Source organism: Pelobates fuscus, chromosome 2 (assembly GCF_036172605.1).
Source record: "Pelobates fuscus isolate aPelFus1 chromosome 2, aPelFus1.pri, whole genome shotgun sequence".
NCBI classification, from domain to species: Eukaryota; Metazoa; Chordata; class Amphibia; order Anura; family Pelobatidae; genus Pelobates; species Pelobates fuscus.
In genome coordinates, this window is record NC_086318.1 from 220681002 (window position 1) to 220706417 (window position 25416).

The window sequence follows — 25416 nt, forward strand, 5'->3', positions numbered from 1 at the left end:
ACAAATATTCTATACTCTGCACTTGGGATTTTACTCCCAAGATGCCAAGATGCATTATCTTGCACTTATCCACATTAAAAGTAAGTTGCCATAGCTCTGACTATTTTGCTAGTTTACCTAAATCATTAGCCATTTGACTTATACCTCCTGGAACATCAACGCTGTTGCAAATCTTAGTATCATCAACAAAAAGACATACTTTACCATCAAGACCTTCTGAAATATCACTAATAAAAATATTAAAGAGCAAGGGTCCAAGTGCAGATCCCTGAGGTACCCCACTGGTGACAAGCCCATGTTTCGAATATACTCCATTAACTACAATCCTCTGTTGCCTGTCACTCAGCCACTGCCTTACCCATTCAACAATATTGGAATCAAAACTTAAAGATTGCAGTATATTGGTAAGCCTTCTATGTGCAACAGTGTCAAAAGCCTTACTGAAATCTAGGTAAGCAATGTCTACTATAGCACCTTGATCTATTATTGTAGTTATCTAATCGAAAAAAAAAAATCAATATGATTAGTTTGGAATGATCTAGCTAAAGTAAACACATGTTGTTTAAAAATGGGTGCTGTATTATGTTTAAACCTAAATTGAAGGGGAATTGTCACTTCCAATTAAATTAAAGGTGGAACTCCACACCTCTTTCTGCAACTGGCCTTCTCAGTGCCCTGGCAATTTTTGTTATAAGCTCTTTCTCTATGGTGACCAGTAAATCATACCTAGAAGAGAACAAATATTTTTTTTCTAATTTTCCTCCTTATTTGCAATGTGTGCCCACTGCTGTGCTTGGACTGAACTGGATTGATTTTGCATTTGCAAAATATTTAAAGGGACACTATAGTCACCAGCAGGGCCACCATCAAGGGGTGACAACCATGACAGTTGTCACAGGCCCAGCGGTCCTGGGGGGCCCCCGACTGCTATGGCAGTCCAGGGCCCCACAATTACTCTCTGCACGTATATAAAGCGATGACCGATATATATATATATATGTGCAGCCGCAGCCCTCCCCCTCCTCCCCCCCTCCCCCCCCCGCTCTCTGTATTTGCAGAGGGGGCCCAGCGGACTGCAGGAGCACTTTACAGATCTTCCCTCTCTCTAACTCCCGCGCGATGTGCACCCGTTAGAGTGTTGCCACAGGTTACCATGGCAATGCTCCGCACAGCGTGCACACCACGTCTGGCGGGAGTTAGAGAGAGGGAAGATCTGTAAGGTGCTCCTGCAGTCCGCTGGGCCCCCTCTGCAAATACTGGGCCCCACCATGCCACAGGACCACCAGGGATGGAATCTTTCCCCCTCCCTGAACCAGGTAAGAAACAGGGAGGGGTAATATCTTTCATTACATTACATGCATAAACTAGTAAACACACACACACACTCTGCATTCACTACACTGACACACACTCTGCATTAACTACACTGACACACACTCTGCATTAACTACACTGACACACACTCTGCTACACTGACACACACACTGCATTCATTACACTGACACACACTCTGCATCCACTACACTGACACACACTCTGCATCCACTACACTGACACACACTCTGCATCCACTACACTGACACGCACTCTGCATCCACTACACTGACACACACTCTGCATCCACTACACTGACACACACTCTGCATCCACTACACTGACACACACTCTTCATCCACTACACTGACACACACTCTTCATCCACTACACTGACACACACTCTGCATCCACTGCACTGACACACACTCTGCATCCACTGCACTGACACACACTCTGCATCCACTACACTGACACACACTCTGCATCCACTACACTGACACACACTCTGCATCCACTACACTGACACACACTCTGCATCCACTACACTGACACACACTCTGTATCCACTACACTGACACACACTCTGTATCCACTACACTGACACACACTCTGCATTCACTACACTGACACACACTCTGCATTCACTACACTGACACACACTCTGCATCCACTACATTGACACACACTCTGCATTCACTACACTGACATACACTCTGCATTCACTAAACTGACATACACTCTGCATCCACTACACTGACACTGGGGTGGGGTGTTTCATAACTCCTGTGTCATGTCATTTTATTAGGTTCCTGTTGTCAGGAAAAGCCATGCTATTCATGAGGCAACATGTAACTGTCTACTTTAAGTTGTTTATTGCAGCAGTATTGCTTTCCCTGGTGCAAGAAGAAAATTGTCTAGTTAACCCCTTAAGGACCAAACTTCTGGAATAAGAGGGAATCATTACGTGTCACACATGTCCTTAAGGGGTTAAAGGACCACTATAGTGCCAGGAAAACAAACTCGTTTTCCTGGCACTATAGTGCCCTGAGGGTGCCCCCACCCTCATGGCCCCACTCCCGCCGGGCTAAACTTCGTGGAAGGGTTTAAACACTTACCTTTCTTCAGCACCATGCTCCCTCGGCGCTGTGGACTCTCCTCCTCCATTGGACGTCATCAGCTGAATGTGCATGCACGTCAAGAGCCGCGCGCGCATTCCCAATACTTTCCTATGGAAGCTGGTGTCTTCTCACTGTGATTTACACAGTGAGAAGCGCAGAAGCGCCTCTAGCAGCTGTCAATGAGACAGCCACTAGAGGCTGGATTAACCCATATGTAAACATAGCAGTTTATCTGAAACTGCTATGTTTACAGTACGCAGGGTTAACCCTAGAGGGACCTGGCACCCAGACCACTTCATTAAGCTGAAGTGGTCTGGGTGCCTATAGTGATCCTTTAAGCCACCCTTCATTTTTTTTTAAGTGTTAGTCATATATCACAGTGAAGAATGAGACATGTGAGCTAGATATCCATCTGGAGAATAAATTGTCAAATCAATACTACATATGACGTTTGGGATCCTAACTATATAGGTGGAGAATCATTGTACTACAAGTGAGAAAAAAAAGTAGCAAGAGAGGTGAGAACGGACATCTCAATTAGCCTGCCCTTCAATGGGTCCCCGCTCAGATCTCAAGCTGGTTTTAGCCATTACAGAGAGAACATATCTGAAACATATCAGAATGGTCCCATCCGTAGGGTAAGTCCATATTCGAAATGCCAGCAAGTTCCCTCTGCACAAGAGATAAGGCAACCCTAGACAATCGTTTCAACCTTGTAAGGTATCATCAGTGAGGTACAGCCAATATCCCTCTAGGCACCGTGAGCAAGGGGTCAGGACATTGTACTACAGGTGATATATTTGTGTTGCGACTTCTGTGTTGATAAAGAACAATGTAACCGTTGCATCCATAAACAGAAATATTAACAGAAGAAAAGATAATTCTTCAATACGGCACATGTTCTGTGAGAGATTGCTATATTAGGTTTCCTTTTCGCACACACATTTGAAAATACTCCACTATATTCAGAATCCTGGTCAATAGAGAGAGAAGTATGAGATCCTACTAATGGTTTAGACCAAGGGTGCCCAAAAGGTGGATCCCCTGATATTTTACAACTACAGCTTCTATGATGCTTTGTCATTCCAAAGGCATGCAAAGCATCATGGGAGTTGCAGTTCTACAACATCTGGGGACATGGGCGTCCACAGGGTGGGGCAAGGGGGGGCGCTTGCACCCCCTGGATATTTTTAGCTTGTGCCGGTATTTTTCTTTTGAGATTGATAATACACTGTAATACCGGTGCCGGCCAGTAGGTGGTGCTGTGTATGGAGAGAGGCAGAGATAGGAAGTTACATCTTATCCCTGCTTCTCTCTCCTGACAATCCGCAGGGGAGCAGCACATGCAGCCAGCAACTCCCAGCCTGCAGAGACAGCCTACAGATTAGGTAAGTAAGGCATGGATGGGGGCAGCCTACAGATCAGGTAAGTGGCTTTAGCTTGTTGAAGTGCTTTATGTGTGAAGAGTATGTTCTATTTTTTTGTTTTGCAAAAAGTGCATCTTCAATAGAAATTTTCACTTTTATAAATTAACCTGGTTACACCCCGCTGGCATACAAGCAGACAACAGGTCTTGTTACTTCCTGGTTGTTTAGCTCAGTGGAGCTCAACTCAAGAGCCAGGCAATTATCCAGAGCAACTGCCTTGCAAAGACTTCTTAATGAGCTGCACTGGGAAGTCGGTGATTGGACAGCCACAGAAAGTCTTGGCTGAGGAAGAAGGGTTGGGCTTGCAAAGGCAGCAGACAAGATAATGGCATGTTTTTTGCAAGCTCTTTTTAGATATATCCCCAGTGAAAAAACTGCATAATTAAATGCATGCAAGTTTTCATTTGGTGTATATATACTAAACAATGATTTTTATACATGTTGTATTTGGGCAGTGAAGTGTCCCTTTAAAGTCTCTTCCTCTATATTTCCCCACAACAAAATAAAATTTTGCACACAAAAACAACAATGAGGCAGTTGAATGGTGTTTACCATGTCTTACAAAACAGTAAACTTACAAATCTATCTTCAGATCCAGATGCAATGAAGCGACCACAAGAGCTTATAGCAATCCCACAAGGTTGACAACGATTAACATGACCTTCAAATCGTCGGACACACCTGTAAGGGAAAAAAAAATAATGAACACAGAAACAGCAACCATATTTTATGAAATATGTCTTTAAATTATTTTCAAAATACAGATTAGGGACAAGGCACACACAAAAATAGAATCACATTCATTTTACATGATATATATTCACAATGCTCTTGCAACAGATTAATGAAATACACTTTAGTTCATTTAGCACTACAATGTTTGCCTACCATGGTAAAATTAGTTTAAGTCCCACCAATATTGGGGTACTGTGAAATAGTGACACAATGTGGCCATATGATGGAACTGAACCCCTATATTTGTTTGCTGAGATAGGTGATTTTAAGTAGCCTTGTAAAATTAAAATCTATATCTTTGTGTGCCCTGTTCCTTAATCTTTATTTTGTATAAATCTTGGTCTTTACGGCAGCAACACTGCTGAGAGATGCATGTTCTGAGTGTGCCCCAATTCCCCTTTTTTTTTATCAAACTATTTATGAACCAGATTATTAATGAACTACAATTACACCTATAAAATACAAATACAGAACACATTTAAAATTGAATTCAAGTTTTATGCAACTGGCTTGTAATATAGTTTTGAAAAGTACTAGCCGATTTACTAGTGAGCGTTGTTGGAATACAACTGTCATTATGGAAAAGTTATACCTTTTTGCTATTCACTATACAGTGTAATTCAGCAGGAGCATGTGTTTAAAACATATTCCATGTGAAGATAAGCAGCCCAGAGAAAACCACAGAGCCAGAAATTTACTATTTGACATTGGGATGAGGTGTAAATCCTGCGGTTCATATACAAATACAAAAGTCACTTGAACGACAGTAAGATTAGTTATTATAGGGAAATAGGTCCTTTCCGTGCTGCAGAATAGACATAACATAATGTACGAGGTCAGCGCTGATTGGCTCTCTTACATGTTTAAATAACAAAATGGTAGAAAAACGTATCAACCAAGGTAAGTACAAAAAGTGTCTCCTTCCTTCATTCTCTGTGCAGTAGATTAAGGGCGATACAATATGCAGGTAGTAAAAGAAAGTAGCTAGGTGTTAAGACTGCAAAAAAAAACGATTTGCTGTTTCACATGTATTATGCGGCTTATGCCAGATTGTATTTTGCAACTACATATGTTGTGCATATATATATGAAATATTTATGTTCATATGCTGAAAGTGCTGATTTACGCTTACACGACTAGTAAATAGAGGTGATAGACGTCAACAAGACAAGTATGTCTGAAAAATCCAAAATGTAATATATTGTAGCTTCTGTTTCATAAATAAACTACGATTTTTTTTTCTTTCAATATCTGTTTTTATTTGTTTTTTCTCTTCGGCCGAAGAGTAAATCACGACAATAGGGTACAGAAAGGAAAAAGGGAGATTAATGAGGGGATTTCCATGCGCAGGTGGTGGTGGGGGTACATATACAAACATTGCTGTATCCACAACATGGAAATCACATCCCATTGCATGAATGAGATGGTGAGCAGCTACAAGCAAGGATCACTGTGTACCATAGCTCTCATGCGTTAATATTGGCTTAACCTTTTTCAGTCACAGTCGTTGTCTCAATATAGTGTTGATCATATCTGCTTTTGTACCCTACGTGATGGCTTTGCTCCACTCTAATATAAGCCTGAACCACTAGTACGCCACAGTTATTTACGTCTTCCATATTGGTATATAATATTTGGTTGTCGCTGTGGTTAAGTATGTATCGGGAGGTTGCGGGTATGTCTTGTTGTTGTCATGGTTAAGAGGTTAACCTCACCCTCGCCTGTCATCTGCCACAGCCGGTTGTGACCTGCGGGTATGATCCCCCTGCGTGGACTCCGTGACTAACAGGTCGTCTCCTGGGGTGGGTGGGGTAAACAGGGAGAACATAAAGGGAGAAAAATAAAAAGGGGGGGGGGAAGGAGGGGGAGGTGGGGGTCATATTTGGTTCATCATATCGCCCCTTCGTCTTTCATTTGTAGGGTTTGCAGCCCTTGGGCTGTAGTCCAGTGCATTCTTGGTCGTTCGGTAATTGTATAAGTATGTAATTGTATATGTTTTGTGAGGTAGGCCGTCTCAACTCTCGCTTTCCACTACAGTTAAGAATCGTTGTTAAAATTATTAGTGAACGTCCAGAATGTCATGAGCGGTATTCCCACTAGGTTTCTAGGTGCCAGGGGCCTCCCTATCTGTTTGGCCAGCGTTTTCCATCCTCTCGGACCAGCAGTCCCACTCTCGCACATATTTGGGTTCATTGCCCTGTACTCTGCTTGCTATTCGTTCATAGGAGCTAATCGTGTCTAGCAATTTGACATATGCTCTCCACTGTTGGTACTGTTTTACTCTTCCAGTGAAGCTCTATAGTAATTTTCGCCACTGTAAGAATATTAAGCACCACTGTACGGTTACCATGATGCATTATCTCTGGGGCGATGTGTAGCAGGTACCCCTTGGCGCCCCAAGGGACTTTGCATTGTGTTACGTCAGCTATCAGTGCCCCTATTTTTTCCCAATACTCTCCCAGGATTGGGCAGTCCCAGAATACAGGTAACATCGTGCCCTTGCCTTCCTCGCATCTCCAATATCGCTCAGAAGCATCCGCAAAGATGCGCGACAGCCTGTGGGGCACCAAGTACCACCGCATCATTATTTTGCAATAAGCCTCCCAGAGCGACAGGCTCCTCGATGCGCGTTTAGTGTTGCGTATTGCCTCATGCCACTGAGCTAATGGGATCGTGACTCCTAACTCCTCCTCCCACTGAGACATGTAAGATAATTTATGAGTTGCCGGGCCTAGCAGGATAGTTCCATAGCAGAGGGCTAGTGGTTTTGTACACTTAGATGACAAAAGTTGTTGTGGCCGTGTTACACCCAGGGGAAGTTCTGCTCCTCGTTCAATTTCGTTAAAAGGGCGCTTTTTACCCACCGGTATAAGAATATGTCTCTCATCTGCAGTGAGTATTGTTGTTGGAGAGTGGGGAACGGTTTGATTTCTGGTCCTATACATAAGTCGCCCACCTTGATTATGCCTTTATCGACCCACTGCTTTAGAGACAGATCGGCCGACAGGGCCCCCAGTGCTTCCACTGGCGCGGACATGAGTAGTGGTACGGTCCCTATTATATACTTGCCCCAGGATACCCAGGATCTCAGTTGGAATTGCGTGCATTGTAGTTTGGGAATGGCTGTAGCCGTGCGATTTACGTGTGTCCACAGGGAGTGAGTCAAGTCGTATGGACGTAAACAAGCGTTCTCTAATGCCAGCCACAGTGGCTGGGAGCAGGTGCTTGTTGGCTGTAATAACCGTATACTTTGGGCTAGTGTTGTGGCCCTGTAATAACCTCTCACGTCCGGGAGACCCAGTCCTCCCGTGTCATATGGGAGACCCATGTTGCGTTGTGCCACCCTAGGTGGTTTTCGTTTCCAAACATGTGCGTTTATCGTGGATTGAAACAGGGATATGAGTTTGTTCGGCAGGGCTATGGGGAGTGTACGGAATAGGTAGAGAATTAGGGGCAACACCATCATTTTCAAGGTGTTTATGTGCCCCAGCCAGGACACTTCCAGGTCCGTCCATTTCTCTAGCGTCTTTTTTATTTTGTGCAGTGTCGGGTGGTGGTTCTCTTTCTGAATGGTCTGAAGGGACTTTGTCAAGTTTATTCCTAAGTAGGCCAACGAGTCACGTCGCCAATCAAAGCTAAAACGCCCCTTCAACTCGGCCACCTCGTTCCGTGGGAGGTTAATAGGTAATGCTTGGGTTTTATACTCCGGGATAGAAGCGACTGGTTTCGTGACGAAAAGCAGGATGTCGTCCGCAAAGAGTGCTAGTTTCTTGATGCCCCCTGGTGTGTGTAGTCCCATGATTTGCGTGTGTTGATTAATTTGTCTTATGAGCGGTTCTAGAAATATAATGAAGATGAACGGGGATAACGGGCACCCTTGGCGTGTGCCATTGAGGATGTCGAATTAATTTGAAAGAAAGCCGGTGCTGAAGACTTTGGCCGAGGGCTGTTTATAGAGTGCTAAGATACTACGAATGAATTCGGGGGGGAAATTCATTGCCACTAGGGTCCTTTCCATATAACCCCAGTGTAGGTGATCAAACGCCTTTTCGGCGTCCAAAGCTAGGATCAGCCCCTTTTGGGAGGAACGGTTGGCCCAATCAATGAAGTTCAGGAAATGTCTGGTGATGTCCCCCACTTGCCTACCAGACAAGAAACCTGCTTGCTCCGCGGATATCAGCGTGGTCAGGAGAGGCTTGAGCCTCGTCGCCACTAATTTGGCATTTAGCTTTACGTCCGCATTGAGGAGGGAGATGGGACGGAGGGTGGCGCATACCGTGGGGGGTTTGTTGGGTTTGGGCAGAGTGACAATATATGCACCTAGCATGTCCCGTGGGATGTCGCCTGAGTTTTTAATATAGTTAAAGAGTGTAGTGAGGTGGGGGGTGAGTTGTGTTGCTAACTTTATATAATAGTAGTTGAACAGGCCATCCGGGCCGGGTGCTTTATGTTTAGGGAGCGATCGGATCGCTGATGCGACCTCTTCTTCAGTGAACGGTTGTGTGAGCGAGTCCGCTTGGTCTGGCGACAGTCGGGGTAGATTTGTTTGCGTCAAGAACTGCTCTATTTCCTCCCTAGTTGGTTGATGGGTCTCCTAATCATTGCCTAGTTGGTATAGTGTTTCATAGTATTTTGCGAGTTCGTTGACAATGTCTTGGGGATGATAAAGTTTGGCCCCTACCGTGGAAGTGAGGAAGGGTATTTTGGATTGTATATGTCTCTGTTTTAGTTTATTAGCTAATCTTTTGCCCGCTCTGTTCCCTGTTATGTAGTAGGCTTGTTTGAGATAGCGCATGTGCCTCTCAGTCGTGTGCAGTTGTACTGCTTCTAGTTTTGCTTTTAAAGTTACTAGACGTTTGTGGACCCGTATTGTAGGGTTTGTTTTATGTTGGGCTTCGATCGTGGAGATTTCCTGCTCTAGGTCCATCTGTTCCTGATTATGGGTTATTTTTGCCATGGATCCAATTTGTACTAGGTGACCTCGCATTACCGCCTTGTGCACTTCCCATTGAGTCGTCAGTGGAGTCGAGCAGTGTGCGTGGTCTGAGAAATAGTGTTTTAAATGGGATTCTACGGACTTGAGGTGTTGCGGGGCATCTAGTGTCGCCTCATTCAACCTCCACGTGCCTCTTCCTCTAGCAGGGTGAGGTGTTTGCATTGTGATCATGATAGGTGTGTGGTCCGACCAGGTGATGGAGCCGACGCGCCCTGTGAGTGCATGTGATACAGTGTGTTTGTCAAATAGGCATAGGTCTATCCTGGAGTATGTCATGTGGACTCGTGAATAATAGGTATAGTCCCTAGACCGTGGGTTCAGGTTGCGCCATACGTCATAATAGTCATGAGTGTGTAGTAATTGTGATAGGTGGTTCCCCAGGGAAACCGACCTGCTTTCTGGCGGCTTGTGGTTCGTTCTGCATATGTCCATGTATGGGTCTGGCGTGCAGTTAAAGTCACAACATATTATTGTGTGTCCCTGTTTATGCCGGTCAATCTTCCTGAGGGCCGTGGGTAAAAAGGATTTTTGGGTGTCGTTGGGGGCATACAGAGATGCCACCGTTATTTGGAGGCCATTGAGCGATCCCACTAATATTAATAACCTCCCATCCTTGCCCGTGTGTTGTTTGGTGAGGGAGAAGGCCCAGTCCCTGTGAAAGTATATGGATACCCCTTTAGATAATCTTGGGTGTAGTGTTTTATTAGGAATTTGGGTGGGCTACTATCGGCGAGCAGGGACAATCAAGGGACATTACATCAAGGACACCTCAGGTTCTTCCGCTGTGTAGTTTTTACCATCTTTCCACACGATAATCTTTAGATGGATTGCTTCATAAGGGTCCGGCAATTTCTGCAGTTTTCGATCTGTGGACAGCAGCGTTTCTTTCGTGCTAAAGTAGTGGAACCACACCACCGTGTCTCTCGGGGTATCTTGGGCGAGTCTCGGTGGTCGCGGAAGTCGGTGTGCTCTGTCCATGATCCATTCCGAGTCTGCAATGTTTGGTGAGAGTGCTTTGCATATACCCAACAGGTATGTCACTAGTGCATCCCTCGAGACCGACTCTGGGATCCCCCTGAAGCGGACATTGTTCCTCCTGGATCTATCCTCTATGTCAGCCATCTTCCGCTTAAGCTGCTGGTGTTCCATTGTTAGTTGGTGTACAGTCTCTGCCAAGCCATTTTGCTCTGAGCATATTTCATCAGTGCGTGCCTCAAGACGTTTGGCGCGCTCACCGATGTCATTTATATATTTTCTCAACTCGCTGGTGACCTTTTTGAAGTCATAATGGAGCGATACTCTAAATTCTTGAAGCATAGCATACAGCCTCCTTTCAGTCACAGGTGCATCAGTGTAGTGGCCTGTGTCACATTCTTGTTCCTCCTTGCGAGGTCTGCGGTCCGTCCTCGCCCTCTTGGGTGGGCCGCGGTTTATCCTTTTTAGCAGTGCGGACTGGGTCCGTGAGTTGTGTCTGTTTTGCCGGTGCCATCTTGCGCAGTGAGGCAGGTACCGTGCTCGGAAGCGTTTAGACGGTGTTTCGCTTCGATATATCAGCCTTTTTAGGGTCTTTTGTGCCGGAGCTCCTACTCCATGCGGCCCTCCACCTCGGTAGTTGGCCACGCCCCTGATAAATTACGATTTTAATGATACTTTGACCTACACATTAGATAGCAAAGTAATAATGCTACAAAGCAGAGATACTAATTTTGGAAACCATTTGTCAAGGTAGGATCACCATGGTCCAGGATTTATCAATATCACAACTTGAACAGGAATGTTAATTCCTATAACCTGCACTATTGGTGGTCCTCAACCCCTCAAAAGAACACTCCAAGCACCATCACAGCTAGAGTGCCCTAGTATTATTCAGGTGGAATTTGTCAAACCATTTGATAACAGTTTTATAACTTACCCAAGTCTGTGTTTTGCCTGAACATCCAGATTTCTCCTGCAGAAGAAGCCAGACATCTAGGTTCAGCTAAGCATAGGTAATAGGTGTGTTCAGGTAAGCATAGGTGATCCAGGACCAACCTCATTGGCTGAGAGCACACAACTGACACCCTCAGCCAATGAGTACAATTTTGCATGGCCTTGCCTAATTCTAAAAAGCTAACCAGATGGTCCTGCAGGAACACCATGGAAGGTAGATATGCAGTTCCATTGAGGGTTGGGTTTTTAAGTGTTTTTTTTTTTTTTTTATAAGGACACAAGAAAATATGTAATTCTCTCTCATTTGAGAAAACTCTGACAAATTACAATGTGTGCTTACTGACAGGTAGGGTTTACTTCTGATATACAAATATAGAAAACCATTCACTTAAAAGAACACTCCAAGAACTATAATGACTACAGTGAACTGCAGTGGTTATGGTGCCAGTAGTGCGCTTGCACCCATTCCCCCATGTAAGTAGTATACAGCTGTTAGCGGTTTCACTTCTTACCTAGGGTCTGCCAGGCATTGGCCCCTGTCTCTATAAGAGTGAGAAGCTCTCTGACTTACCTAAGCCTGGCAATGCATGGCTTAGCTTATTGGTTAGAAGTGATCAGCTGACACTCTCATCCAATTAGCTAATCCTGCTCAGCAGGGCTTAGATCAGGACAACTAGCTTCTTGCAGGAGCTTCCAGTTTTTACGGACAGAAGTCACCCCCAGATAAGAAGTCAAAACATTAGCAATTTATTACATTAAAGAGGTATCAACAGTGGCGGCTATGTAACGCGGCCCCGGCCCGCGTGGTTTAATCGTCGGAGCCACACGTTCAGGGGCCCATCAGGTGGCCCATGCTGTTAGGGCCAACCGATGGCAATGAATATCCAGGGGCGCTTAATCGGGCTGCGGTGCTGAACCGGGCCCCCTGTGATGATATCAGAGCTGGAAGGAACTGATTGCCCTGGTCTCTTCCTCCCAGCAATCACTGTGCCGCAAGGGATGAGGCAGGAGAGGAGGGAGTCAGAGTAGGAACTCTGACTCCCATCAGCTGGAGCCACTGTACCCAAGGGAAAGCCCCCCTCCTGCACCTAAAGGGTAGGAAACAAGAGGGTGACTAAAACATTTTGCATGTGTGTGTTTTTGTATGTATATGTGTGTGTCTCTGTATGTATGTGTGTTAGTGTATTTGTCTCTGTATGTTTGTGTGTCTATATGTATGTGTGTGTGTTTGTATGTATGTGTCACTGTACATTTTTGTATGCATGTGAATGTATGTATGTTTCTGTGTGTGTGCATGTGTGTCTGTATGTATGTGTGTCTGAGTGTATGTGCGTCTGTGTGCGTTTGTATGTATGTATGTGTTTGTCTTTGTATATGCGTATGTGTGTGTGTCTGCATGTTCACCTGTTTGTCTGCATGTGGGGGGGGGGCATATGGGAGGACGGGGGAGACATATATGGGGGGCCCAGCGCAATTTTCGCATCGGGGCCCCGTGGTTTCTAGTTACACAGAGGGGTACCAGGGCACTCTTGGCACTATAACCACTATAGTGCACTGTGTGTTTGGAGTGTCTGGAGTGTTTGCTGAAAGTGTACCTTTATGTGAAGGGTTTTATATATTTGTATTTAGAAGAAAACCCTACCTTGTCATTACTAATAAAGTGTAAGTTTCTCAAATGAGAAAGAAGGAAATTACTGTTAAATAAACATATAGAAAAAAAAAACTATTGTTTTTACTCTTCTCTAATAACACTGTGTTCCTTTAATAGGAAATACATTTCAAACAGTAATGGGAAAAATAATGGGAACAAAACACAGTTATAACTTTGATCATTTACACACAATTCATTTAGTTAGCTAAAAGTCCAAAAAATATACTTGTCCAAATGCCCTAATTTTGAAAAATATCTAGTGTTTTCATTTACTTTTGCCAGTTATGTGTAAAATTACAAGGAGTGTGTAACAGCATTCAAATTCCCGTGTGCCTTATTTAAAAGGGAGAACATAGAGATAAATACTAGGATTTTTTTGCATACTGTTGACTAAGATCATACAATCCGCTGGTTTATGCTCATACTTTTAATTTAATAACCAATCTCAAATTTTGGGTTGTACAGATCTGTATTGGGACATGATATATTAAGCAACTTGGGTGCTCCTATTTGATATCAAAGAAAGCCTGAGATATACTTAGTAAGTTACAATAGCCATATACTATAAGCACAAATTTCTCTATAGTAATACAATCAGAAAATATATATGCATGACATGTATATGTTGTCCTCTTTTTTTTAATGTGGATATTACATTTCTTTATATTTCTTTTTTTAATAAATGACCAAATGCCTTAAACATGAACAGGGAATTACAAAATATTGATATATATTTTGTGGTGTTTTGAAAGATATGTCCTGTGTTTGAATATGTATTACTGCATGCTAATCCTATGGAATCTGAAGTTACACAATTCTGTATCTAGAATGGCTATAGCAGATGTGATGGAAACATGAACTGTTTATATTAGCATACTGAACTGTGCCAACTAAATCTTTCCTGATTTTTTTTTTGAGATTATTGGAATGGAGACCATGATTTGACTGTGAAAACACACATGAATGCTATATTACGGTTTATATTACAAAATCATCAATATGACAAAGAATATATCTGTGACATGAAAATGATCATCTAGACTGAAAATAAATTCAACTGGCTGGAGATTGTTACCCTGTTAGCATAAATGAGCATCCATTAAAAAGCTGTCTAGGAAAAAAAAAACAATAACAAATGCATTCTTCTTTTTATAGTAAACATACCACAAACATAACCAAACATGTTGTATTGCATTACCTCTTGAGTATCAGGTAAACTGCTCCCACTCTTTGGATTGTATGTATATATATATATATATATATATATATATATATATATATATATATATATATGTATGTATGTATAAAATGACAAAATACCAGAGTATTGCAGCATGCAATCAGCAGAGGGAGCTGTTCGCTGGGCCGAATGTAAGTCTTACTTTATTCTCTATTCTGAACTGAAACAGTGCCTCCGCGCTGTGTTTTCTGCCTGCGTGGCCCACGGAGTGGATTGGCGTGGGCACCAGGTGCAGGTAAGTCTGTGACAGCTGATTCACAACTTGTGGTCCATGTGCCAGGGCAAACATCGGTGCCATCCTTGCCCTTGGCTTTCTTTATTTGCTGCTGAGGGCTACTTATGCTGCTCCCAAGCCTTCACCTCATATCCGATGCGGCCTCAAATCTGCACTTTTTGTACTGTTAAAGGGGTCATCAGAGCGGAGACTCACAATTCTGCTCTGCTCTGCATCCAAGTTAAGCCCCCCAAAAAATATTTTTACTCATTAAAAATAGTTTGATTCCTGTCATGGATGTATATTTTGTATAAAACAGCCTTTAACCCCTTAAGGACACAACATGTGTGGCATGTCATGATTCCCTTTTATTCCAGAAGTTTGGTCCTTAAGGGGTTAAAGGAATTGCAACTGATAGTGAATAATTAAAGGATCACTATAGTGTCAGGAAAACAAAGCGGTTTTCCTGACACTATAGTGCCCTGAGTTTCTCTGAAACTGCTATGTTTGCATGTGAAGGGTTAAAACCTGAGGGACATTGCACCCAGACCACTTCATTGAGCTGAAGTGGTCTGGGTGACTATAGTGTCCCTTTAAATTTAAACCAAATGGTATGTAAAGCACTACATAGAACAAAACAATTTATCTTCAGCCAAGAGAACATACCTACATGATGATAAAGTGAATTTACACATACTTTTCAAAGTATACAAACTCAAGACCAAGCAACATTTATGGAACCACACGACCACTGCAACCTAAAATTACATTAGATCATCAAAACAAGCGTTACCCACAGTGTATACATAATGATTACTCTCAAATGAAAATTAACTTTGCTCACAGTATGATTTTTCCACATATGTGAAAAGGAATAAACAAATTAGTACTCACCAAAAGTATAGACATAATATCTCTGTCATTAAAGCCTAAACCACATTCCTTAAAAGGCAAGAGGTATTTGTGGTATTATCAGCATTCAATATTAAATGTTGTACGTATTTTTATCATACTCAATTTATTTTACTGTGAAATTTAATACTGAGCTCCACAAGACATACACAAGAAAATGAAATTTCCGTTTACTGGTAAATCATTTTCTTTCCTAATGGTCACAACATGGCTACAGTTCTGACTCACTAAATGGACCTTAAAATGTTACTCCAAGCACCATGACAACGTCACTGATTTGACATTTATTTATTTTTGTTAAAAAATACACAAAAATTACACAAAAGAGACATGAGAGAATCATACAGAATACATAGTACATAGCACAATCATTATGCCTCAAGAAGTTTAAGCCAACTTACGCAACATAGGGCATATCAAGATACATTTCATAAGAGACAAAATCTAGCTTGCAACTTGGAGAAACCTTTTACCCAGACTCCACATCTTGACAGCACATTAAATGTTGAATTAGGGGAGAAAACAGGACACAATTCCAAGGAAGATGGAAGAAATGTCAATGTTCCATATTGCTGCCAGAGGTGTAACTTTACCTCTGGCAGAGTCATTAGAGGGCAGTAGTGATAATGACATTTACAAAAACTATTTACAGGGGCAATATAACCACTCCAGCTTGCTGTAACAGTTCCCTGGCGTCATTGTATTACTTAAAGTATGCCTTATAATACTATGAGGATAAAACTACCGTATATACTCGAGTATAAGCCGACCCGAATATAAGCCGAGGCCCCTAATTTTTCCCCAAAAAACTGGGAAAACGTATTGACTCGAGTATAAGACTAGGGTGGGAAATGCAGCAGCTACTGGTAAATTTCTAAATAAAATTAGATCCTAAAAAAAATATATTAATTGAATATTTATTTACAGTGTGTGTATAATGAATGCAGTGTGTGCGTATGAGTGCAGCGTGTGTGCGTATGAGTGCAGCGTGTGTGCGTATGAGTGCAGCGTGTGTGTGTATGAGTGCAGCGTGTGTATGAGTGCAGCGTGTGTATGTTGCAGTGTGTGTGTGTATGAATGCAGTGTGTGTGAGTGCAGTGTGTGTGAGTGCAGTGTGTGTGTATGAGTGCAGTGTGTGTATGAATGCAGTGTGTGTATGAATGCAGTGTATGAATGCAGTGTGTGCAGGGCCGGTGCAAGGATATTTGCCCCCCCCATATGTCCTGACCTCCCCTCCTCCTCCCTCAGTGATCCTTACCTCCCCACCCCCGTGTTCCTTCACCCCCCTCCCCCAGTGGTCCTGACTCACCCCTCCCCTAGTGGTCCTTACTTCCCCCTCCCCTCCCCTAGTGGTCCTTACTTCCCCCTCCCCTCCCCTAGTGGTCCTTATCCCCCCCTCCCTCCCCTAGTGGTCCTTATCCCCCCCCTCCCTCCCATAGTGGTCCTTATCCCCCTCCCTCCCATAGTGGTCCTTATCCCCCTCCCTCCCATAGTGGTCCTTATCCCCCCCTCCCTTCCTCCCATAGTGGTCCTTATCCCCCCCTCCCTCCCATAGTGTTCCTTTTCTCCCCCCCCTCCCTCCCATAGTGGTCCTTATCCCACCCCCCTGCCTCCGATAGTGGTCCTTATCCCACCCCCCTGCCTCCGATAGTGGTCCTTATCCCCCCTCCCTTCCATAGTGGTATAGTGGTCCTTTTCCCCCCCTCCCTCCCATAGTGGTCCTTATCCCCCCCTCCCTCCCATAGTGGTCCTTATCCCCCCCTTCCCTCCCATAGTGGTCCTTATCCCCCCCCTCCCTCCCATAGTGGTCCTTATACCCCCCCTCCCTCCCATAGTGGTCCTTATCCCACCCCCTCCCTCCAATAGTGGTCCTTATCCCCCCCTCCCTCCCATAGCGGTCCTTATACCCCCCCCTCCCTCCCATAGCGGTCCTTATACCCCCCTCCCTCCCATAGTGGTCCATATCCCCCCCCCTCCCTCCCATAGTGGTCCTTATACCCCCCCCCCCCCCTCCCACAGTGGTCCTTATACACCCTTTTTTTTATATATTTTTTTTATTATTATTATTTTTTTTTTTTATTATTATTTCTTATTTTTTTTTTTTTTCGTCCCCCCTCCCTGCTTGATACATGGCAGGGAGGGGGGCTCTCCTTCCCTGGTGGTCCAGTGGCAGTTCAGTGGGGGGAGAGGGGGGCTGGCAGAGCTGTACTTACCTGTTCTGCAGCTCCTGTCAGCTTCCTCCTCCTCTGCGCCGTCCGTGCAGCTCCTTCTATCAGCTCACATTGTAAGTCTCGCGAGAGCCGCGGCTCTCGCGAGACTTACACTGGGAGCTGACCGAGGTGCTGAACGGACGGCGCGGAGGAGGAGAGAGCTGACAGGAGCTGCAGAACAGGTAAGTACAGCTCTGCCAGCCCCCCTCTCCCCCGGTCTGTATTATGGCAATGCAAATTGCCATAATACAGACCTTGACTCGAGTATAAGCCGAGTTGGGGTTTTTCAGCCCAAAAAATGGGCTGAAAAACTCGGCTTATACTCGAGTATATACGGTAATTGTATTGGAACTTACAGAGGAACTGTCACTTCTCTAAAAATGACAATTCCCTTTTCCCTGAACCTAGTTTAATACAAAACAGCAAAGTTAGGTAAAATAACACTCACCTCCTCTGTGTGTCTTTATTGTAGGAAACCCCTTTTAAAAAATGTTTTTGGGTTTTTTGGTAGCAGAAGCAATAGCTAACTTTTTAGTTTGATATTTAACCAATTTTGGCCTCTTTGGCAATTTTACCATATGACAGATATATAACTTTTTTTACCATGAAAAAGATTTTTGCCTACAATAATGTGTATTGCACCTAAAGAAACGTTTTCCAACAAAATCATGTATTCTGTCCTGATTTACAGAGTATTATTATTATTATTGGCATTTATATAGCGCCAGCTTATTCCGCAGCGTCTTACATTAAAAAGGGAATTTAACAAATGAGACAATAGCTAAATGTTACAGGAACAGGTAGATGAGGACCCTGCTTAAATGAGCTTACAGTCCGGGGAAAGTGGGGCATATAACCAGCGGCTCTAGACTTTGTGAGGCCTCACGCGAAACTCTAACATGAGGCCCCCACTAACACTTATAGTAAAACAATATATAGAGTTTGCATCGTGTGTGTATAATGAGTTGCAGTTATATTGAAAGGAGGGCTTGCAACGCTGGATTCATTTATTCATTGTTCAGAGGCTTGCATTGTTGCGGCTCATTGTGCCACTCTGTTGTGAGCTCTCTGACTGTAATTATGGCATAATTTGCAAACTAAATTAATTTGCAGTGATGCTCATTGTTTATACATGATTGCCGTGTATGGTTGCATAGTCTGGCAGTCATGTATACAGAAGTGCCAGTGTGCAGGGGTTATTGCAAACAGAAATAAAAATTTTGATTGGGTAAAAATAAAACCTTTAAAAAAAAAAAAAAACTACAAAATAATAAAGTTACAGATAAGAAAAATGTCACATAGACATTTCCCCCACACATTCTGTAATCCCTTAAAATATATATTATCCCATATGTTATTTACATGTCTCCATGTTTTGTGAATGCAGTATATAATTTAGATTGTATATCTTGCCACTTTACCTTTGCTTTGCCGTACCATACCACCCTCACATTGCAACCACAGAAACACACTAATACATGCACACATTTACACACTGTTACATGCACACATATATGATACAAAATACATTCACACTCATATATGCACATGCACACAGAAACACACACTGACAAATGCAGACATGCAGTCACGATGTGTATCTGGCTGTGTGAATGTGTGAGTGTACCTGGCATTGTCTACCTGTGTATGTGCCTGACAGTGTTGTCTGACCGTGAGAATCCATGTTTGTGAATGTATGTCTCTGTGAGCATGTGTATGTTTGTTTATGGAACTGTATGTGTATGGGGTAGCTGATTGCGGTGTTTTGTGTGTTTGGGGGAGCTGCCTGTGACCATGATTGTGTGTATGGTGAATGTATTCAGGATGTGACGGTGAGCAAAGTGGTAACTGTGGTAGGGTGAGGGGATTAATGAGACATGGTTGGGCAGTGAGTGTAACATGGTTGAGGGAAGGAGTGTGACAGGTTGAGGGGAAGAAAGTGTGACAGTATTAGAGGCGTTAATGGGACAGGATGAGTGTGGCAGGGTTGGGTTGAGTGTGGCATGGATGAAGGAGGGAAGGAGGGAGTGTGACAGGGCCAGGGGAGGTGAGAGTGACAGGATTAGAGAGGGTCATATGACAGGTTAATGTGATAGGGCGAGTGTGGCAGGGTGAAGGGGGGGTGAGTTTGACAGGATTGGGGTTATGTGTTTTACAGATGGAGGATGGAGTGTGACAGGGCGAGGGAAGGTGAGTCTGACAGGATTATGTGACACGGTGAGTGTGGAATCATTAGGCAGGATAAGTGGCAGGACTGGAGGTGTTAATGTAAAAGAGGATGAGTGTGACAGGGTTGGGAGTGAGTGTGACCGTACGAGAGAAGATGAGTGTGATAAGTAGGGGGATTAATGTGATAGGGTGAGTGTGGAAGAGCGAATGCAGGAAAATGTGGTATGGATGGAGGGGGTGAAAGCGACAAGATTAGGAGAGGTTAATGTGGGTGAAGGGGTATGACAGCATGTGGAGGGGTGACAGTTTGGGGGTTGACTGTATGTGTGTGTTGGAGGGTGACAGTTTGGGGGTAGACTTTATGTGTGTGGAATTGTGACAGTGGGTAGGTGAGAATGTGTGGGGCAGTGTTGGGAGGGTTACAGTGTAGAAACGGTGACAGTTTGTGTGTTGGTGACAGTGTGGGGGGCAGTGTTTGGGAGGCGTGACTGTATGTATCAGTGACAGTGTTGGGGACTGACAATATTGGGGGACAGTGTGTGGAAAGGCGACAGTGTGGAGGAAGGTGACAGTTGGGGGCATGGTGTGGGTGGGTGGGTGACAGTGTGTAGGTAGGTGACAGAGTGGGGGTGGCAGTGTGGAAGAAGGTGACAGTGTAGGGGGACAGGGTGGAGGAAGGTGACACTGTGGGGGGGAGTGTAGAGGATGGTGTAAGTGTGGGAAGACAGGGTGTGAGACAGGATGTGGGGGGCAGGGTGTGTGACAGTGTGGGAAGGCAAGGTGTGTGACAGTGTGGGAAGTGTGTGAGTGTGTGTGACAGTGAGGGGGGCAGGGTAAATGACAGTGAGTGGGCAGGGTGTATGACAGTGTGGGGAGGGCATGGTGTATGAAAGTGTGAGGGGGCAGAATGTGTGACAGTGTGGGGGCAGGGTGTATGACAGTGGGGGGGCAGGGTGTACAACAGTGTGAGGGGGCAGGGTGTACAACAGTGTGAGGGGGCATGGTGTACAACAGTGTGAGGGGGCAGGGTGTACAACAGTGTGAGGGGGTTGGGTGTACGACAGTGTGTGGGGGCAGGGTGTACAACAGTGTGTGGGGGCAGGTTGTACGACAGTGTGTGGAGGCAGGTTGTACAACAGTGTGGGGGCATGGTGAACGCCAGTGTGGGTGGGGGCAGGGCTGTGGAGGGGACAGTGTGGGGGGCAGGGTGTATGACAGTGTGGGGGGCAGGGTGTATGACAGTGTGGGGGACAGTATGTGAGAATCAGTGTGGGTGGCAAGGAGTGTGGAGGCTGTGACAAGCCTCCACACAATGAAATACCTTTTTTATGTTAGTCCCTTGTGGTCTGGTGGGATAACTATCCTGTCTGCAGCTATGCGCGCGTCTCTGGTCAAAGCACTGCCATGGTAACCCGCGGCAACGCTCTGTGAGGTCGCGAGAACCACATCACAAGATCTGAAACTCTGCACCTGGTGGAGCTGCAGATCTGAGGCTCGGCTCTCTGTATGGGTAGACCATGTGGAGGGGTCCCGCACCCGGCGGCATACTGGGCAAGCCGCCGGGCCACCTCTCACCTGACAGGTCCTCGGTCACAGACCGAGGACCCGACAGTTCAGTCTGCCCTAAGGCAATTTAGGCAGCCGTGAGGCCACAACAAGCGTGAGGCCTTAAGTGGCCACCTAAATTGCCTAATTAGAGAGCCGCCTCTGCATAGAACACAATAGGAAGGGTATTGAGGGAGATAGCAAATAAACATGGTGGGAAAGTAGCAGAACTGGAGGTGAGAGTGGAGTGTGGCCCTTTAGGTGAAAGCAAGAGACAGGTTTGTGAGGTAGACGTTACTCTGGGAAGCCAAAAGCATAAGCTAATGGGCGTAGCATTACATTAACTGTGCTCTGCTCTACAAAGACACTCAGTTCTCCTAAATTCTTTTTTTTTTTTTATTAAGTAAATTTCACATCCACAATGTACATTCTGTGTCACATGTTATGCAGGGTATACAAAATATACAGAAGAGAAGTAAGTTAAGTCAAGTCATATATGGTATACAGAAAACAATATTCTGCATCATTATGAACAGTTTTAATAAGTTTTAATAATATGAGGATATGGTATAGGGGAAAGAGGGGGTAAGGGACATGGATGTAGAGAGCTAGATTTAGCCTTATTCGTGTCATGTTTGATTAAGTGTCATGCCTGGGTTTTCCAGAGGCAACTGCGGGCATCCCATTTGGAAGGGGTTATTGGTGGTGATATATACATATGAACCACTATCACAGTACAGTTGGTGTATTATGAACAGGTTTGGTTTTTTATGAACTCGGCTGGTGAGACTTCGAGACAAGTTTATCTGACTCTGAGTTTATCTGAGTTGGGGGTCGTGGCCTTTAAAGATATCCCACATCTGGCAGGCTTTGCTCCAAAAGGTTGCCTTAGTGGAGAGAGCCGCCCTGCACGAGGATTCGTAGAATTGGGTTGTGTCAATTAGTTGTAAACACTAAGTTATGGTCGGCGCCTCCAGTTTTTTCCATGATTTACTTATCATAGCTAGAGCTGTAATATTAATCTGGTTAAAAAAATTTAATTTGGCATCCTTGATTAGCCATGCCCCCTCCTGAATTCTAATTTTAGTGAATAATCCTCAAGGTCTTAATCAGACTATAGTTTGCATGAGACAATGATTTTACATAGTGTGAAGCACATATACACATATAAAGGTGCTTTTTCATACCGTAGATTTCTTACATCCCACAATTTTAGGCCATCACCAACAGCAGTTGTCACAAAAAGATTATAAGCTTCAGGTTGCTGAGAGGTGAATGCTGAGCCCTGTAATGAAAAATAAAAACATACATATAAGTAGTAAAACTATAATTCCGTTCTGTTATTAAATTTGTTGTGAGATTGTACTTCTTAAATGGGTTACTTTAAGCAATCTACAACTTTGCATGATTACAAAGGCTATGGTGTAAAGTGTGATGGTCCACCCATAATGGTCGTCCACTCCACATCCATAAAGTCAATTAAAAATTCCTGTAGCTTTTGCAAGTCCATATGCCCCAAATGAATACATGCATGAAAAAAAATGCATGCATATATTCATTGAGGATATATTTAGCAAATATGATTTTTTTTTTTTTTCATGATTTTAACTGTGGCGTGGCCCATAAATGCTGATTGACTCAAAATTGCAGCGATATGTAAAAATTACTGTCGCTATAAGCCAGCTACCTGGCTCTGACACAGCAAATAAGGAGTTTTTACTGCCTCTATTGCTGTCCCAATTTCATCCAACAGTATGCACATAGTAATCTAGGTGGAAATAAAACTGAAGTCCATCAAGTTCAATTTTCATTTATAAATCTTTATTGAAGTACTTTTTTTTTTTGTTTATTATTCATGTTTGTATTTTCTAAAAACAATGATATAATAAATATTTTGTATAAATAGCATATATTAGTATGTAGTTATCAGTTTTAACAAACAGACAAGACAAATCCAAAAACGTAGAAAAATATTTAACACAATAAAATACAAATATGTAATTATTTCATACAACCCATTATCGGGGAGCCCAGTGAAGATCAGAGCTATTGTGCTATACGAAGCAGAGAAAGAGTATAGTAAAAGGCAATGAAAATGTTTTTGCTAAATTCCGTAGATGTGTGTTATCCTAGTTTAGGGGTCTATATATTTCTTACAGGGTAGCCACCTGGACTAACATTTTTCAATTGTATTTCTAATTATATTAAAGCTGCATTCCATCCTGTATTGATATGAGATTTGATTGCATATAGATGGCCAATTTTGATTTCCAATTACAGACTATAACAATATTAGTTGCAAACAGAATATGAGTTATTAAATAATTATTTACTTTTATTGCAAAATGAAAAATCAATATTCTATAAGAATATAGAGGAAGTGATGTCTATATGAAATAGTTGATGTAGGCAGATTTTAATTGGGAATTGGATTGTTTCCAACTTTATACAATCCCACCAGATATGTAGCAAACGTCTTATGTCTGATTGACATCTCCAACGTATATCAGAGTTGTTTCTAGAAATCATTTCAAGTCTTTTGGGAACTAGATACCATCTAGCTCTAGCATAGAGATACAGTGAATTCTCTGAAGTACTCGTTTGATCCATTTCAACCACTTTTCCATAGGAAATTGAGTGTGCAATTCATATTACCATTTACATATCAGGGAAGGTTTACATATTTCAAAACCTATATATTAATTGTTAGAGTTAAAAAGCTTTAATATTTTAGGCAGTATCTTTTTTTTTTTTTTGAGTAGCTGAAAAATGGAGCAGATTGTCAACCAAGTGATGTGGTGTGACGAGACCAATCTTGCCACATTGCATTGGAGGACCCTGGTTGCCCGCCTGTTGCCTCTGGACTATGGCCCCATGTTAAAAAGCTTGATTTTCCCCTGCAAAGACACGAAATCCAGGTAATTTGGTGCTTGCCCTGTTTGAGCGGTGATACCCCAGATAGCTGTGCCTTGGAGCCCATTCATATAATGAAAGACTATGGTAAAGACTTTGGCTCCATGGTAACTGAACTGTATATGGGTGATCTGAGCGCCATTCAGTAATAATGTGTGCTCAGATCTGAGCTATCTGGGGATATGTTGAATGTACCTGTTTATGCAATGGCTGCACAGTTATATATTTTTATGTATTTTATTGTCTTTTGCTGCCGTGTGTTCAATGGAGTTTTGCCTCTGTCCTTGGAGATAATTGGATTACTTCCCATTTATCTCCAGGATAGAAGACTCTGTGGAACTGGTTTTGGGCAGAAAAGCCATGCTTCATTTGGTCACCAAGGACTACGATCTATCTTTTGAATCACTGGACCAATTTGTATGATCATATTTGGGGTATGCTGATTCTGAAAATGTAAGTTTTATGTGAATGTGATGCATACTTTTAAAGTTATGAATAATGTGGAAAAACTGTATTTCTCTGCTTGTGATAATTACATTACTCATTGTGTAAGGTAATTGTATCACAGGCAGAGGGGAGGATTCCGTGTGGGAGTGTCTGAGTGTATTGTACGTGTTTATTGGTTGTTTTCCAAAACCCTGTGGGTGGAACTAATGTGTATATAAGAACAATAAACCCACAGCTCTGTCAGACCACTGCTTGACCATCAACACGGAGCCTTGTCTCGTTCTTGGGGGGATTTACTGTATGCTGTTAGAGACTGATTGCCAGGAGTGTAAGCTGATTGTCTGCTTTTCCTGTTCGTCTGCTAGCAGCTATTAGTGAGGTTCCAGTTCGGGAGTTGGAGTGCTATTTTGTATCCAGTTCGGGAGTTTGGTGTTCTGCAGTAGCTGTGCCTGTATCTCTGGAAGGGGAAGATCTACTACACGGCTTTTAACCCCTTTTATGCCTGGGGGTGCCGTAACATGTGGTATACATTCTTTATTAATTAAATCATTCTTAACTCACAAGTAAAGAAAAATATTTCTAACTTAGAGCTC

At 43.4% G+C, this 25416-nt stretch overlaps 1 protein-coding gene across 1 annotated transcript in view; it reads right to left on the minus strand.

Moving 5' to 3' along the window:
• The window catches only part of WDR27 (WD repeat domain 27), a 501316-nt gene that overhangs the window by 231663 nt on the left and 244237 nt on the right, over nt 1-25416 (minus strand). The window contains exons 19-20 of the mRNA XM_063443196.1: nt 22651-22748; nt 4441-4543 (exon numbers count right to left, since the gene is read on the minus strand). Coding sequence (XP_063299266.1) covers nt 4441-4543; nt 22651-22748 — 201 coding nt within the window. The remainder of the gene's footprint in view (nt 1-4440; nt 4544-22650; nt 22749-25416) is intronic.